The sequence below is a fragment of the Plutella xylostella genome, chromosome 15 (genome assembly GCF_932276165.1).
Source record: "Plutella xylostella chromosome 15, ilPluXylo3.1, whole genome shotgun sequence".
Classification (NCBI taxonomy): domain Eukaryota; kingdom Metazoa; phylum Arthropoda; class Insecta; order Lepidoptera; family Plutellidae; genus Plutella; species Plutella xylostella.
In genome coordinates this window covers 4868273-4886947 of record NC_063995.1, presented here as the reverse complement: position 1 = coordinate 4886947, position 18675 = coordinate 4868273, and the positions used below count along the sequence as shown (strand labels likewise).

The following is an 18675-nucleotide window of genomic DNA, read 5'->3' as shown; positions in this document are numbered from 1 at the left end:
TGAATGAATGAATGAACTGCCTGGTTACTGAATGAATTCAAGAAATTAGTGATGTTTCAATAGCGATACATAATTTATCGCACAGAACTCTATACTCTTTATATCGGTAACAACAATGGTAATTGCATTTTACTTAATACTTAAATAAACTGTTTTTTGCTTTAACAAAAATGAGACTAACGTGTGCTTATCGTGCTAACAAGTAAGTAACTCTTAATACTTATTGGTTTTTTAGTTTGCTAAATCATTTATTTCCAATGTTATTTATCTAAGTATAAAAAAAACTCATACTTAAGTATAATATTATCAGGATTGTTTATGCGATTACTTAAAGTAGGTAGGTAACTTATTATGTACTTACTTACTTACGTAACTTCAATAGTGCTATCGTGCTCATGGGAGCTAGCCATGCTGAGCGGGAGCTAGGCTGGGTGAACTGAAAATAAGGGTACGCCGATGCACAAAGGTTCCACCTAAGAGAAAAAAGGGAAGAACCCCTTATCCCACTTATCGGTAACTCCTTTAGTGACTGGTTATTCTGTACCTCCATAGAAAAGGATTGAAAATTGTGCTACCATTCTGTTTTTCATGGTCAAACTATCAATTATCGATAGTAAAACTATCGCTAATGCAACAACTCTAATTGAAAGAGGGTTGCCAAGTTACCATTTCTTGTCATCATCATCAGCCCTCTATCGCCCATTGATGGTAGGTAATAGGCCGCCTTTTTACATCTAGCGTGGTCAGTTTCTTGTAACTTAAGTATAGGTAACTAGGTAGGTATTATTGGAGAGAGATAAAATGGCACCCAAGTAAGTAAGTACCTACATGGTACGCATGGTACCTACGATAGTATATTCGTAGGTACTACTACGTGTGGAATGCGCAAGATGATGATCATATACTTACCTCATTTACATTCAGTCCCTATCTGCAGCTGCAGCAGGATGGAAAGGAGTGTGTTTACATACTGCCCCTACCACTCACTTCGCTTTCAAGTTGCAATGGCAGACGTCGAAAATCACGAAATATGAGCGAATACTGAAGGTGGGTACACAATACACATCATCAGACGCGGCTTGGTGCACGGTCTTTTGGGACGGTTCGTGCCAGATCGCTCTCGGACGTCTGAAAGCTGAAGGTCAGCCCAAGGTTACCTACGACCGCGACTTACGTCCGATAGTTTGAACAGCGTAGTGTGTACGCTTTTTTATGTAATTTTCTGGAGGATAAAAAAAAACACTCACACCTTGTACCTACTAATGTATGTACCTACTCCCTTGCGAGGTAGGCAGAGGTGCATTGCTGCACCCACTTTTCGCCAGTGTTAGTTAGTCCCAATGTAATAGGGGGCGGGCCTGTTGTCATTTTACGGGCACATCCAAGACCTCGGAACAAATATTTGTGTTTAAACAAATATCTGCCCCAGCCGGGAATCGAACCCGGGACATTCGGCTCAGTAGTCAGGATCACTAACCACTACGCCATTCGGTCCTCGTCTGAAGGATAGTAACTTTATCATCATAGAATAACAAGTAGTTAAGTACTTATGATATTATTTTGTACAAATAAAGAATATTCTATCTAAGTATCTACAAATTTAACACCCAAGCAGTCTCAGTATTACCACTGTAACTAATGGGTAATGGGAATAGTGGGCCGAATCAGAAATTATAAATTTATTTGTTCTCAGGGTGGTTGACATACCTATTGACTCTGACCCCTTAGCATGAATACTCATCGTGATAGTGACGTGAAATTACTGAACTTTGTAGGGAATTTTTTGTTCTGCTACCGACCGCCAGGGTCGCTGTTCATATTTTCATACAAAATTACTCGATGGACTCTACTTCACGTACACGATGAAAATTCATGCTAAGGGGTCTGTTCTTGGGTACCTTGGGTATGTTATGTTTGTGCCAAAGTTCAGTGAGTAAATGTTGTTTAGTAAGTTCCTAGAGCGGTGGTAGCTCAGTCGGGTAAGCGCCCGCTTCTCACGCAAGAGATGCGGGTTCGAATCCCGGCGCTGACATGTACCAATGAGTTCTTTTAACTTAAGTACAATGTATACCATCGCTCTTACGGTGAAGGAAAACGTCGTGAGGAAACCTGCATATCCAGATTAGGCACATCTAGACATGTGAACCCACCAACCCGCAGTGGACCAGCGTGGTGGGAAATGGTCCACGTTTAGGAAGGCAGTTTAGACCTTGGTGATATGCACAAAGTTTCCACTCGAGAGAGCCAAGTGCAAGGACTTACATCCCCACAGAGAATAAAATAGAATAGTAAGTTCCAAAATTCTAAAAAAAAACATTATATAAAACAATATTTTTTTTGTAATAGGTATATAAATGTATAACATTTGTTATAGTTATTTAAGTTTTTCGAGGTAAGTAACTAATTACATGTTATATGTAAGTAAGTACAACTACAAAACAGTTTTTTTTCTTCGAAAAGCTGATATTTATGATCCTTTAGCTAGTCTGTAAAAAACTTACGAATACCTAACCTATATTTAAGTAAGTTTGTACTAAAATTAAAATAACAGAGGTTAGTGGTATAAAACTGTTTTTTTTCGAAAAGCTAATATTAATGAACTTTTAGCTACATACGTAACCTATATTTAATTATTTACATTACAGGTATTTACTCCTTATCAATTTCATTACTTACACATAATTATATTTCTTAGCGTCTCATATCAGTGAAGTAAGATATTTACACTAACTACTTATTCTAATAAGTAAATATTATTACACCTTAAACTGGAGTAATCGTAAACTTAATATTTTTTAGCAGTACAACAAATTGCTTTGCGTTGCTATGGATCCTTTCATTTAATGTCCTAGAGTATTGCAGAACATTTTCCGACACTTCGCAATAGACTTGCAGGATCTTCATCTGCCAGGCAGGAGGCAGCAGGTCCAGGTCCATTTCTCCCGTCAAATTCTTCAGCTTGAAGCAGAATGTACTTTTGTGTGCAAATAAATAGAGCCATATAGTTATTTTATCAGGAAACACTGCTTTAAATTTTACAAGACACACAAAGTCATGGGTTAACACATAATTTACTTGTGTTATCAATTCCAGACCGTGCATTTTTAGCACAATTTTAAAGTATTCAATAGGACTTATTGATGACGAGTTTCGTAAGTGAACACTATTGACTGTAACTTTCCTTGTGTCCCTTTGAGCGTTAGCAGTAAAAGAAGATACTTGTCCAGACGGAATAGGTTTCATTTTTGAAATTACAGAATCAAGGCTTACACTTGCCACTTCCTGAACAGGTTGGATTGATTGAGGCATTAACTCTGATACTGGTTTGCATTTAATTCGTGGTATACTAATTTCCGTTTCATTACTTTGATCTGATAGTGCCTCAGTTTTATTACTAATCTCTATACTATTTTGTCTCATGGGTGTGGTTTTGAACTTTTCTGCTAAGGAAGTTGTAGACGTTATAATAGGCATAGGCAACTCTGATTGCTGGTTCTGTCTTACTAATGGCGATCCTTGAGAAAGAATATTTTTAAGTAAGCTATCTTTGACAATCACGGTGGTTTTCGATGGACCATTTAAATCTACTGATTCCTTCTCTTCATAAATAGGTACAAATTTAATTTTTTGAAGCTGTTTGGGATTAGCTACAGGGTTAGTATTGAGAAGTTTGTTGCCTTGCTCTAAATTTATGTCCACAATTTGATGTGATACAGCTGGTCTTATATTTTTATTTTCAACTGGTATAACTGTTGTTGAAGAATTTTCACTTGTGGCATTCGCACTGGCTGCGTTTGTGTCAACGACATTATTAATATCTGGTTCATAAATGTTTGTTTGTAGTTCCTTATTTTCTATTGTCTTATGTAAATCATTGGGCTTCTCTGGGATTTGATCACATTGAAAATCATCTGGGATTCTTTCTCTAACTTCAAAATCTACATTATTTTTGATAGCATACCAGCCTGTAAAATTTTCGTTTGTATTCTGTGGCGTCATTTCGGAAACGATTCTGCAAGAAAAATTCTTGCATACAGGTATCCAGTTTATGCGAGCATTTTTGTATTGTAAATACGTCAAAAGATCAGGTGTTTTTGAACCTCTGGGTACATTTGTTGGCATCATCTTTTTAACTCTCAATAATTTCGTTTGAAGAATTTTATTCAATTTTTTTTTCTTTGCGTTCTTTTGCGAAACATTGTTATAACCCGCTCGGTAGTTTTTAAAACAATCAGTAGAGACATCTTTAATAATTTTTAATGCATCATTCTTTGTTATATGTTTATCTTTCAACTGCACAGTACTATCATTAGATGAAGTATCTAAAATATCAATACATGGAATATCAGATGACACCGAAACAGTTTTTGTTTTTTTTACACTGTTGTTTGTATTGCTATCTCCATCAGATATTGGGATTTTACTACCTTCAAGAACAACGGTTTCATTTCTGTTACGATATTTTGTAACTATATCTTTTGAAGAATCACATGCAATATTTTTCAATGTAGATATTTGGTTACTCTCGCAACATTGTTCAGGCAAAATATATTTGACGTAATAACTAATATTATTCGCACCAGAGACAATGTTATCAAGGCTTAGGACAACATTTACCACGTCTCCAGTTACGTTTGGTCTATCATCAATTTTTTCCATTCGGATTGTGCAATGTCTCTTTAAAATCTTATAGGAATCCATCAATTTAGAATGTATTTTACCATGCATAATTATGCCTTCTTTTGTGTAGTCCTTGTAATCACAAAACCTGCATATGTACAACTTTTGATAACATTGATCCCATGAGAGTTGTTTGTCATCATCAATGGTTTCTTTTTCCTTAGCTACAAGCTCCACTTCATTTTCACATGATGATTCTGTAGAACGCAAGATTTTAGTTTTTCTCCTTTTACTGCTACGACGGACATACTGACCATGACTGATATTGTCTTCATCATCACTTGATATAAAAAGTGAATCTCTTATAATTCTTTTCTTTGTGTTTTTTGTTGTTTTAAATTCTTCTTTTCGGGTCTCTTTTACGTGATCAGCACTTTCCTCATCTGCATTTTCCTTGTGTTTTCCTTTAATATGATTACACTCTGCTTTTGTTTGATTACCTTCCCGTGTGTTTTCCTTTGACTGTAATAAGTTTTTGTCTGTTATATTATGTGTTGAAATTAGATTTGGGTTAGTAGGACATACACAGACATCTAGAAATATAATTTAATAAAAAAACTAAATTAGGTACCTTTACTTTATCTAGTAATATTGTTTGGTTTGCAAGGAACTTCTTTTTTACTGTAGCAAAGTCTTCCAAAATAGTTCTGCATTTTTTGCATAATAATTTAGACAGGTAGTCAAAGTCTTGAACCTGGAAACAAAAAATATTAGCTCTCACTATTGCAAAATGACAAAACATTTCATAACATTGCTTTTTACACAAGAATGTTGGGAATTTAAAAAAAAAGATAAGCACTTCAAGCCAAGTTCAAAGAATGCAACTAGATGGTCAGCTCTGAGTGTAATTAAAATTAAAATACATAATAAAAATATACCTCCAAAAGAAGGTGAAAACTAAACAAAACCAATAATAATAATAATATGTGGAGATATCGGTTCTTCCTTTTTTGGCCTAAGATTTATTTGCCTAATCTCGTATTGCATAGTAACGTTTGGTCAAAATCTCGTTTCGCCGAAAATCGTATGGCATAAATCTCTTTTAGTAAAAAGGTATTTCGCATAATCTAGGTAATAGTGGTATAGCCAAATCTTTAATAGCCTAATAATGCTATGGCATAGGTTATAGATAAAGTAATAATATTCGTTTGGCTTTAACTTTGATGGAGCGTCTCCCTACATAGCGCAAACTGGTGCCTTGTATTGTGGCCGCTAAATGGAAAACGCTCCGCTCCACTTCGCTCCGCTTCGCTGCACTCCGCTTTGCTTTTGACGAAAATGTGCACCTAACACGCTCCTCCTCGCTTTGCTCGTCGTCGCACCTATCTTAAAGTTTTTGATCTCATGGGGTTTAATGGCGTTTGTAATAATTATAATGGTCATTCACTTTCGATATTTTGTTCATTTAATATCGTGATTTTCGGGATGTAGGAGAAAAATACCACAATTTGTACATTTAAAACATACTTAATTAAGTATTTGTAAAGATAATATTAGGAGAAATAAGATTATACCAATACGAACAATTAGAGCAAACGAGACTTAGGTGTTTCAAGTTTGTGCCAAAAGAGTTTTAGACGAAACGAGTCTTATGCCACATAAGACTTGGTGAAGTGATGATTCTACCAAAAAAGTTTAGACCTTACGAGTTATGCGAAACGAGTTTAGGGCAATAAAGATTAGGCCAGATGAGGGGAACCCGGAGATATCGCACACACTGCGATCAGACTCCAAACATGCCTAGACAATTTGCACTATGTATGTAATTATGTCTGGAGTTTTCTATTAAAACTTTCAAAGAAATTGACTTGACAACATTATTTAATGCAAAATCCTAGAAATTAATATGAATCATCTCCATTTAATTAAAATACTGTATTAGGAGGTTCCTCTATTTTACCATTCTTAAATTAATTCACAGTATTAGTTGGAATTAAATAACCTTATATTAGAGACAGGTAATGTTAACTTTGCAATGCTTTAACTCTGCAAATGCTACCATCTTTATGGTAGACTGTATTCAGGAGTCTCGGGAGGTTTTTGAATAGAATGGGAGCTGGCGATATATGACTGTTGTATTGAAATTAGAAGATCAGCAAGTGAATGAGTGTGTTAGTCCCTAATACAATTGATCTAATTAGCCTATTAGATGTTAGTATGTGCTGCTCGGTGTGTAAACTCATGCGCTTCAACAGAGTGTTTTTTTTTCTTTCACAGCCATCCCTAAATTTAATCTTAACTTAACTTGATAGTATGTATGTACTGTTTAAGTAGTATACCTTGCAACCATAAATTATGTTAAATTGTCTCTTCCATCCAAAGGTTGTCTGGTAGAGATTTCTTTAAGAAATAAATAATAGTAATTTTTATTTCTATTTTATTTACAAGTAATATTTCCTTTAATGGTGAAAAATAAAGAGTATTCCTTTCTATTCTGTTGTAAAGGTAGGAATTCCAAAATAAATAATACTTACATTAATATCGAAACAGAATTTAATTTGAGCCTGCAGTGATTGATGTATATGTAAAGATCCAATCTCTTCTATACACAGACGACATTTAATGAATAGATCAGGATCTATCTCAATATCTGCATCTAAATCCACAATATCCACATCCATAGTTACATCTGAAATAATAAAAAAAAATACATTTCGAAATCTAGTCAGAATCTGATAGCAAGAAATAAAGCTACACAAATATTATCTACATTGATGTAGGTAGTGTAGGTGTGAATGTTGGAATGTATATCATTTATCATAATTGTAACACAAGATATATACATAATTTCATAGAAAGAGCTTATCATGCTTAACTGAATCAAATATATTAATGAATCTGAATCAAAAATACACCGAGAAGGGTGGGCAAGAGACTCCAAAGATTTAAATAGTACCCACTGAATACATTGAAAACTATTAAAGTTTGTATTAAAAACTTTACATAGTTCCCTTTGCCTTATAAGTGATGCTGCTGCTGCTTAGTGGTTACCATAGGATTAAGCTTCCTAATAAGCTAAAAATCTGCAGTTCAATGGCTAAGTATAAAAGAGTAAAAACATAATGCATCATATTTGGCTATAGTAGCAATACTTACATGTATAATGTATTATGGCAAAAAAAACACATAGAGCTGTGTTTTTTTTGGAGCTGATTATGAATTTTATTTCATAAGTGCTCTCTATCATCTGAGTAACAGCAGCATTGTTGAGCAACCAAGGCCATACATTGATGATGGTACAAGAGTCACATAAATACTTAGCCATATCAAACAAAAACCCTTTTTTTCATGCTACTATGTGTACATTATATATGTTTTTAAAGAATAAAATAATAATCGGCACTAATGATTGTGTACTTACTTAGTAAAGTTAGTAGTAAGTTTTAGATCCTCTAAAATCACTTAAAGAAAACGCACTTATGTAAATTATATATTCATTAAGACTGTAAGCCTTTCAGTTACTATTTAGTTACAGATATGAACTGTTGTGTTGTGAGTAAGATAAATAAACCATTACAGAAATAAAATTTAATTCAACACAACAACAAACAACATTCCCCCAAAAATAAGAAAAAAATACAGAGTTATTACAGAGTAGAGCGATATGTCAAACTTGTCAAAGTCTCATGTCAAGGTCCAACGACAAGCTTCCCACATAATAATAACTAGTCCATATCTCAGAATAATGTAGCTGTCACGCATAAGATTTCTAAGGCTGCGTCCACGACGCAAGCGGGCTGAGCGGGTGATGCGATGCGAGTGGGCGGCGGCGACGGCTCGGCAGTCACAGATAATAATAGTGCGTGCCGCCGCTCTACCCGCCGCCGTGGACGCGGCCTAGCACCCCCATTCACTTCACGCACCGCGAGCCGTACCATTCCGTGGACAAATCCGTCATCGCCACACACTACCTACACGAACCCCGAGTTGTACTCCAGTCGATTGTCAACTTTATTCAGCGTTCGCGAACCCAGACCACCCACCTACCTACCCATTCACACGCTGATTTCTTCGCGGACTTGTCGCCAGCGACAAATCTGCGGATCTGTGCGCCAGTGAATGTGGGCCTTTATGATTAGCTGCAAAACATAATAGGTACCTACTCACTGCTGCGACGGCATCCGTAGGTGTGGATTAGTACGCATGCCGTTGCCAATATCTCCTGATCTTGGTGGGACAGCTTACTTAGGTCTTCGCCACACTTCACTGAATTTACCAATACGGAATTTCAGTCAAGTGAGGTGAAAGCTCGCATCCAGTGGCGTGCTCTGGGAGAGGCCTATGTCCCGCAGTGGACTGCTACAGGCTAATGATGATGATGATGAGATGAAAGCAAAGAAGTAATAATTACTTAGTTGTACTTCCATGGGTGAAAGCCTCATGGCCAAGGGATATAAAATGATACATTTTAGTATTGTCTATCTAAATATATTTAAAAACAACTTATCTGCTTATGATAGCAGCAATCATAATACGATACTCAGCCTAAGTATAACAAATTTAACATTCTTAGTGAATGTAACAATTATCAATTCACACTGAAGTCATTTTATTAGTGTCCATTATGAATTTTATGATAATGAGATACGTAAAAATTATGTCATAATAATTAAACAAATAATATTGTTAAAATGCATTCATCATTCCACGTATTATAACACTTAATCACGATTTGTTATCCCACTCTGGGGTTGGATACCATGTAAATTTTGTCAATATTGTGGTCCTTTTTAAGTATCTACAATAATAGTTCAAGTTTATTATGTTGCATATTTTTCATGTAACATTATCACAGCACTTTAGCATTGCGGCCTGAGGAGGTCAACTATTTACAATAGGTACTCAATAAGTAGATAAGCGACGGCTAGAACCCCAGAGAAACAGTTGGTAAGTAGTTAAGTACTCAACTAATAGTCACGTAAAGTATTACACCTTATACTTCGAGTCACTTCATTAATACATGCCAAAATATGTTGTATAATTGTCAAATAAGATCTACAATTCATGCAGGCAATCAATTACAATTTATCTACGCTGACGACGCTTCTTTTTGTTAGTGCGTTGCTGAGATGGTGCTTGTGGAGCTCCGCTGGATGGTCCTTCGTTGACATGTGGAGCTGGAGCAGGCGGCGGCACGGCGCGGGGCGCGGGCACGGGGGCGGGCGCGGGCGCGGGGGGCGCCTCCGCCGGCTGCGCGCGCCCCACCGGCGACTGGGCTGCGTCAAGGGCCGCCCGCATTCGCAAGCGCATGCGCCGGCGAGCGTTGCGGGATAGGACTGGGTTGATTTCGTCGGCAGCGGCGATCATGAGCGGCGCGGGAGGCTCCTCGACGACGGGGGCGGGCAGACGCGTCTCGCGGGCGCGCACCGCCGCTACGTTTGCGCGAAGCTGAGATTCGGAGCGTGCGAGGGCGGACGCCTCGCGGCCGAGGGTGGCGAAGGCGCGGGACAGGCGCGCCACGTCGTCCTGCAGGTCCTGCAGGAAGGGCTCGATGGAGGCGCGCGCGGGCGCGGCGGAGCCCCGGCTGGCCACGCGCAGCACGGCGCGGGGCTGCGCGGCGGCCGGCTGCTGGTCGGCCGGCGCGCGCCGCAGCGCCAGGCGCCCGCTCACGTTGGCGGCCGCGGTCAGCGCGCGCACGTCTCCGCCTGTCACCACGAGGCAGCGCCCACGCTTCTTTAGAGCCCCCTCGCATGATCGCACCGACCAAACCTACAGTTGAAAGAGTAGTTAATATCTTGTACAGTTCCCCAAAATTGATAATGCACATAGAAATCTTCGTCATTGTTCGGCAACGGTCGTATTCCCGAGCGTTAGAAAACTATTATGTATTTAGAGTGGTTAAGTGCATTTTCTTCATGAAATTTTAGTAGAATTATGTAATTGGTGCTAAAAGAGATAATTGATTTATCAGTAACGAAATTTGATTCGATAATCCATAATATTAAAATTTACTTCGAAAATGTTACAGTAGGTACTTTTCAAGTGTCTTACTGAAGCTGATGTAAAGATGGATGAAAGAAGGTTTGAAATTATAAAGAGAAATGGATTTCAAACACAGGTTTATATTAAAAAAATTAAATCTCAGTTCAAAAGTATTTACAGCACTGATTATTTCACATTAATAAAAATGTTTACATTAAAATCTCAGTTCAAAAGTATTTACAGCGCTGATCATTCACAATAATATTACAATTATAAACTTGGTCTTTTGGGTGTGGCTTAATTGGCAAAGTTAAGTCTATCAATGTGACGTATATTTTATTCTTAAATGTGCCTCATAATATGGCATCGTCAAAAATAATTAAAGTTGAAATTAAATTCACATTTGAAAAAAATAACAAGAACGATGTGTAATTGCAGCTCTTTATAATTCCACAAAAGTAATATTGATCTTGACCTTGAGACCCTTGACTGATCGGTGACAGCCACCAACCGCCCAAATTATTTTCGATTATGTGTCACATGATATTGACTACTATTTCTTTCGAACAAGGATCAAAATGCAAGTGCTTTGTACGATTCAATGATTCGGGTGTTTCCGGGAATACGACAGTTTGCGAAGATTTGCATGCGCATTATTAATATGGGAGAACTGTACCTACCTGATAAATAAAAATATCTGCAGAACGTAAAACAATGTGAAATACATAAACGACGACGAACTAGAGGTCCAACATAAAAAATATTAGAGGCAAAATAACATCGTTATAGTATCAAGTGTGCAGTCTGTATTATCGCGCAACAGGAACTCCTTTTTCTGTTCAAATCTAAGAGTGCATTAAGGATACTTTAGGTTTTAGATTTTTGGCCCTGATAAATTTTTTAGATTTACTTACACAATCTGTAAATATGGCCTCCCGATCATTGCCGGATATTGTGATCGTGTAACAGAAGTCATGGGCCACTAACGGCGCAGCGGCCATTGAAACCCAAGCGTAGAGAGATTGTTCTGAAAAAAATATATTATCTCATTAGCAATATAAATAATATACATGTAGGTATAATAAATGAAATAAACAAAAATAGATCAGTTCATTAATTTAAATATGTGGCTTCTTTCTGTACGAGCTTACATTCGCCTGTGGGAATTTCATGAAAATAATACACGCCTATTCTACACACAAGAGTGATGTAGCATTTATAATGTTGAAATATTTTTTAAAATCATTACCCAGAAAGTTTGTTTGTTATCAAACTCTTGTTTTTTCTTTGTATGATTACATGCTTACGTGACTTATCACGTTAACACCTTTCCTCGAAAACGTTATATTTTACCACAGTCATATAGGTATTAAGAGAATTAAATATAAATGATGGAGCCAAACTTAACAAGAGTCAAATTTTGAGTTTCTGCACTGAATCAATATTAATGTACAGGAAGCGAAAGCAATAAGTATGTCAAGATCGTCACACGTGGGTTGCCTTTAGGTTTCTGCGAATGGATTAAATATTTAGTTAAATAAAAGCAACTTACTGCTTATTTCGATGACTAAGAAGAACACTCCCATATCAGATACTCTGACTGCTATAACAATCCTGCCCGGAACAGTAGCGATTTGCCAAGCTTGCACATATTCGCCGTTGTCAGACTTGCCCTGAAACATACACTTTATTTTATATGTCTATCTATACAGCAACTCGAAGAACTATAATACATATAATATTAGGCACCTATTAGGAATCATAGGCAACTCAACTCGACTCAATTAAGTAAAATACGTATTGAATTCCTTTAAATTATTTAAATAATATTTCAACCATAATCTAATAATGTTGTAAGGATTTTTCCGTATTAGCAGTTTAAAACATAACTCATGTAAAGATAGCTTGGTTCATTTATGCGGTCATGTTATTTGACACCTTTCCAAAGTATTCGCGGCAATAAGCCTATAGTTCCACACAATATCCAGTTATAGTGGTTCAGCCAAAGTTCCACACCTCAAGCAGGTCCGGCGAATGGAAGTAGCGCAGATGGTTGAGCAGGCGCGCGGCGGGCAGCCGCTCGGCGCAGCCGTCCTTGCAGCAGAGGCACCGGAACAGACCCTTGCAGGCCGCCGGCGCCCGCGACGCTATCTAACAACATTAAGGTAGCCTTTAGATATCACTTCAACTTATTATTATTATTTAATTCTTTATTGCACAAATATAAAAAATACATACATACAAAAGGTGGGCTTAATGCTAAGAGCATTTTCTACCAGCCAACCATTATAATGGTTGGCTGGTAGAAAATGCTTACCTGCATATATGCAGGTAAGCAAAAAATCAGCAAACATAAAATATTTAAGTCTTTCTGTACTACTACAAAAACCTTTAAACACTGTTTAACAAGTGATTAAAACGAAATTTGACCGATTTTGTAGGCGTTTGACAGCGCTAAAAATCTGTTAAAATTGGTCTAAGTTTTTGTGAGAAGGGCATTTATGTTTTGTTTCAGAGATTGGAAACTACTATTGATTGCTGTTTTCGTATGTAAAAAAGTGTACTAACTCTATTGTCTTCAATGTCTCCATCTTCAACACTACCATCCAGAGGAGCTCCAGCCACAGAGTTGTCAGCGGAGGTTGTGCTCTCTGAACCACCAGAGCCAGATCCATTGCCCACAGAGGTCACTGTCATCTTGCCTCCCAGTTTCTGCAAAGTAAAAGCAATATTAGATAACCTATTTTTAATAATAGTCACATTGCATCAAATTGGTAAGACAAAATAGAATAGAAGGGAATTAAATTTTTGAATACTTAATTATAGATTTGAAATAGATATAAATTTAAAAATCACTCACAAAGGCCTGCAGTTTTCTAACATTGGCAATAAGTTCTTCCATGGCATAGTTCCTAGTGCCGAAAAACAGTGCCCTACAGACAGGGCACTGGTCGAGGCGCACTTTGCAACGCCCACACACGTGGTGCCCCTCATTGCATTGGAATATCTGACCGGCCGGGATCTCGTAGCAAACTGGACACTGCAGGAGATCATCAAGGTCTGGCAATGTGTCACTCTGGAAAGAATACACTAATTTAAGAACTATATACTGAAGAAAGAAGGCTAAGGCTGTCAAGGTATGTGTACACAGGTTCTATTGCTTAAAATGTAGTATAATAGGCTACTTGACTCTTTTTTAAAGTAGGTCTAATATACTATATAAAATTTTTTGTACCTAGCAAATCGCAAAACTTTAACATTAATAGTTCTAGTTTTCATAAAAAGGCGAAAACAAACATATTTGTACATAACTTATCACTACTGTGATGTCACACAGGTAGAAAACAATAATTTGACATTTAACTAATGACAACAAAGCTAGGGGAATAGATAAAATCATGGAAGTAATAATACAACAGGAATGCGCACTGCACCAAAAAAACGAGCCGACAGAGATAGTCAGCACGGAGCCCTCCATCTCTTTCTATTTTTGGTGACCATAATTTTAGGTAATTCATGAGACATCACTTCTAATCTATCATGTCGCGAATAGGTGTCGATGGTCTCAAAGTCACCTATTATTCGAATAATTCGATTGCAATGTAGGTACGAATGTATTTTGGTGATATGACAATTGAGTAAACATTGTGTTGACATTGTGAAAATTTGTGAGAATTACTTTTGCTATGTTTCTTCATTGGAAGGAAAGCTGAAATTTGGGAAAATATAATTTTAAGTAAATAAAATTAAGTTGGGTGTAGTGTTGACAAGAAAGTGTCAAAACAGGTTAACATTAAACGCAACTATGTACCTAAAACGTGTTTACTCTGTGGGTGTTCCGTTTACATAGTCTAGTTGATGAAAATCATAAGATTTCAAAATAAATATCTCAACCTAAGTGCTTCCGCCGGTTTTAAGCTTGATAAATTATCTTATAATAATCATATCTATGACCAAAAAAATCAACAGCTTATAACTCTTTACCAGCCTTATAAGATAACAGCCACAATAATACCTAATGATACTTAGGTATAAAATAAAACAAAAAGTTGAATGAAACAGGTCCTAATTAATGGAAAGTGATTCAAAAGTACGAATGAATGGTCACCCTAACCATAACGTCTCTCACAACAGTATAAACGTCATCCGTCATCTTGACAACTTCGGTCTTGTCGTAAAGTATTTAGAAAAACTACCAATATTTTTTATGAAATTATTATTCATACAAATACCAAATATTTCATTGAAATTACATGTTTATAATGATTTATTATAAATTTGTTTTTCAAAATGATATGATATGTACAGAAGTCTATAAGTTAATTTAATATATTTTTTGCATAGCTCTCTTCGTACAAAATCTACTAAAGTTTACACAACTAAATCCTGGCAATTGTTAGAAAGAGAGGAAGGGCTCTGTGGTAACCCTCTCTATCGGCTCGCGGCCTCTTTCACTTCAAATATAAATCTTAAGGTGAATTCGTTAGGTCTATTTTTGTTTGCATCATTTTGGCGCATTCCTGTTGTATTATTACTTCCATGGATAAAATATATCAGAGTGACATTAGTTATTTTCAACCTTTCTGACATCACATCCTGTCACTTCATGACCGAAATGGCGGAAGAGTTTTCAGCATTCATTTTTCCTTTTCTTTTGGTTTTGTAATTCAATTTGTGGAATCAATATATTTCGGTTTTGTTAGGTAAATTCAAATACTCATTTATGGCGCCAAATTTGATATAAATCAAGTAACCTATTGTAGCAATGGATAAAAACTATTTGAATAACTACATTTCAAAAGCAGATTTTAATTAGTGACTTGCAAGCAATGACACAAGTAAATTCGTCATTGCTTGAGAGTCTCCCCTTTGGGATTTACAGGTGAGAGTGTATGCAAGATATCTGTCATGATTGTTACCAAATTAATATTTGAAGATAACTTACTTGCTCAACAATTTATACTTTTTTGGTTTTGGCTCATAGCTTAAAAGAAGAATTTTTAGATTTTATGAATAAAAATGTATGCCAACCCACAATGGTGAGTGGCAACAAATTAGAGAAGAGATTCTACACTATTGGCTTGTACAAGCCACAGAAAGCTACAGTTTTTTGGTGACGAACAGAAAGATTTTTCTTAAAAATAAAATATTGTGAGATTTATCTCATGAATGTATAGAAAACATGATGCAGTTGATAATTATTTATTTGTACCTAATTTATAAATATATGTACGGTGGCCTGCGCCTAAAAGTATACAGGCGGAGTTTTTAAAATAGCGATCCCTGATGATGAAGGGACCAGCTACATCTGTTATAAATCCGGGGACGTGTTGTGTGTGATATGTGTAACAGTGGTGTTTATGTGGATGTGCTTGAGCAGCACGTGAGCTTGAGATCGCAATTTTAAAAACTCCGCCTGTATACTTTTAGGCGCAGGCCACCGTACTTAGCTACTTGATTGTAAATGTTAAACTTTTCACTCTTGTTAACATAAAAATTCATATTTTTACTACATTTTTGCAGGTACATTATAGGATCACATGGTATTTATTCTGTATGGTATTCCTATAATTTTATTAAAGAAATTCAATTTTAAGGGGTGGACAAACAAACCATTCGCAATCCGCATATATATAATTATACCTACCAACATAAAGAAATTCAAAATAACATCAACATACAAACTGCGCACGATTAATAATTTATTATATCGTTGGCATAGGTACCTATTCTGTTGTTAGTTTGGTTACATTAAATTCTCTACTTTCGTTTTGTTATCAAGTCTGTGAATATCGTTACAAAATAATTTATTTGTACCTGCATTATTAATATTAAAAAAATACATGAAGTAATACCGTATACATGTTTGCATACCCTCATTAAATAACGGTCAAAATATTAAGTTTAAAGGTAATCCGGAGCTCAAAAGTATAAAATGTTATTGTAAGCAAGGTTGAGTGTCCCAGTGATGCAAGGTTTTTTCCTAGTCAGCAACTGCAGACGAAATTATTCTAAATAAAAATGCGACCAACCGACAAGGTCGAACAATGGGAACCATCCATCTCAACATTCTCAAATAACGAAAAAATAAAGATCATACCTTTAGTTCAGTAGTATTCGCCATCGCATCACCTGCTTGATGGAAAAATATGATAAAATATTTTATTTATAATCGAACTGAAATAACAGATGGAAATACAACAAATAAAATCCACACAGCTGTTTTTCAGTTGCTACAATTACAAATGGCGTCATATAATGTTGCCACCTACAGTATAAAAAATATTAACTACGTGTTGCCAGCTACAAAAATAAAGTTATTATTCTGAGTTATAGGAATAGTCAACGACAAAGACGTCCGAGAGCGAACTGTCCCACAAAAAACCGTACACACTATCAGTCGCGGCTGTCGGCGCCTTAAAGGTGCTGACACGATACACTATGCTGTTCAAACTATCGGACGTAAGTCGTGGACGTAACCTTGGCCTGACCTTCTGCTTTGAGACGTCCAAGAGCGATCAGCCCCCGTATTTTGTAACTTTTTGAGAGTTAGCAACCGGTGATAATTGGTATCAACTTAGAGACTTATTAACCGAAAACACCAAAAATGCAAGAAGCCTACCAATATATCCTTACATTCAACATATACGTTTGTGAAATCAATAAGTCAGTAAAAAGTTATTAATTACTGTAAGTATTAATGGCGACCGAATGGCGTAGTGGTTAGTGACCCTGACTACTGAGCCGATGGTCCCGGGTTCGATTCCCGGCTGGGGCAGATATTTGTTTAAACACAGATATTTGTTCTCGGGTCTTGGATGTGCCCGTAAAATGGCAATTGGCCCGCCCCCTATTACATTGGGACTAACATTAACTAACACTCTGGCGAAAAGTGGGTGCAGCAATGCACCTCTGCCTACCCCGTAAGGGAGTAAATTAGTACAACGCGTGAGTGCGTGTTTTTTTTAGTTATTAATTGATAATGCTCTAAGTTGTCAGCCATTTTATACCAACCAACCCCACTCGGAGTTACATAATACGGGGGCTGGCACGAACTGTCCCAAAAGACCGTGTACACAGTGTACACTTATTAGATTAGTAAGGCCTCGGTCTCCTATTTACGCCGTGGGTCGCGACCAGCGTCACGCCGTAGGCCGCGTCACAATGCTCACTATAGAAATGTACTGATGCGGTCTCCCTCACACGCCGACGTTGGCGCGTAGCATAGACCTACTACCTCTAGACTGGCAATCGCCGTGTGCACTATTCTCTTTCTCACTCAAACCATAGATGTTGCCGACAAAAAAATTAAACCTAAATATGGGGAAATTTAACTTATCATAATAACAAAAACAAAACTTGAGTATATCGTCGGTTGATAGGAAAAAGACACTAAAGGCTAATTTTTCAATAGCCAGATAAAAGTTTTGCTGGGATATAATTTTGATGCTGTTGCGTCTCAATGTTTCTCAATGTTTGTATTACCCAGATAACATTTATCTGAATATTGAAAAATCAGCCTTAGTGAGTTTTTCCTGTCAACCGACGATATAAGAAAAAAAACTTTACTCATACTTATTTGATTTCAATATAATTATTTAATATACACAAACTGAGTGGATTGTATGATTCATTGTCTTCGTCCAATCGAAACAATCCTCTTCAAAATGTGCCGAACACAATTTTTGTATGTTTCTTTGGTTCCCAATTTGTGCGACCGGTAATGTCTATCCATTTCTTGATATATTTTTTTCTGTCGGAAACCTATGAAGCAGAGATAAATGGATGAGCATGAGCATTATAATCGTGGGCCAAATATGTGATGGAGTTTTTTTTAAAGGAAACACGCATTTCGTATCAATACAATAAACTTTATATTATACAGAAGAAATCACACATAGAAGAAAAAAACGAAACGAACGTTTCCTCACAATGAGAGGCACCTCATTTGAAAGAGGAGAATGACTTCTACAAAATACAATCTTCACAAAAACCGAATTCGTGCGCCCCATTTGTAAACCCAACCCGAGTCCGTTACAATTTCTAGTATTTTCTTTGCATACTATAATATTT

At 36.7% G+C, this 18675-nt stretch overlaps 1 protein-coding gene and 1 long non-coding RNA gene across 2 annotated transcripts; both read right to left on the bottom strand.

The window, feature by feature from the left end:
* Positions 1-2395: 2395 nt before the first annotated feature.
* LOC105398373 lies at positions 2396-8965 on the bottom strand. Its single transcript, XR_005253848.2, has 4 exons — positions 8042-8965; positions 7155-7309; positions 5252-5374; positions 2396-5142 (listed from the first exon to the last, which is right to left on the bottom strand). It is a non-coding gene; the product is annotated as an uncharacterized LOC105398373 (long non-coding RNA).
* A 127-nt stretch (positions 8966-9092) lies between these two features.
* Positions 9093-16859, bottom strand: LOC105398374 (E3 ubiquitin-protein ligase siah-1). Its single transcript, XM_038107971.2, has 7 exons — positions 16703-16859; positions 13463-13678; positions 13171-13314; positions 12619-12753; positions 12155-12275; positions 11517-11629; positions 9093-10389 (listed from the first exon to the last, which is right to left on the bottom strand). Exons 1-7 carry the CDS (start codon positions 16724-16726, stop codon positions 9706-9708), a joined length of 1437 nt encoding a protein of 478 aa, XP_037963899.2. The 5' UTR covers positions 16727-16859; the 3' UTR covers positions 9093-9705.
* Positions 16860-18675: the final 1816 nt, after the last annotated feature.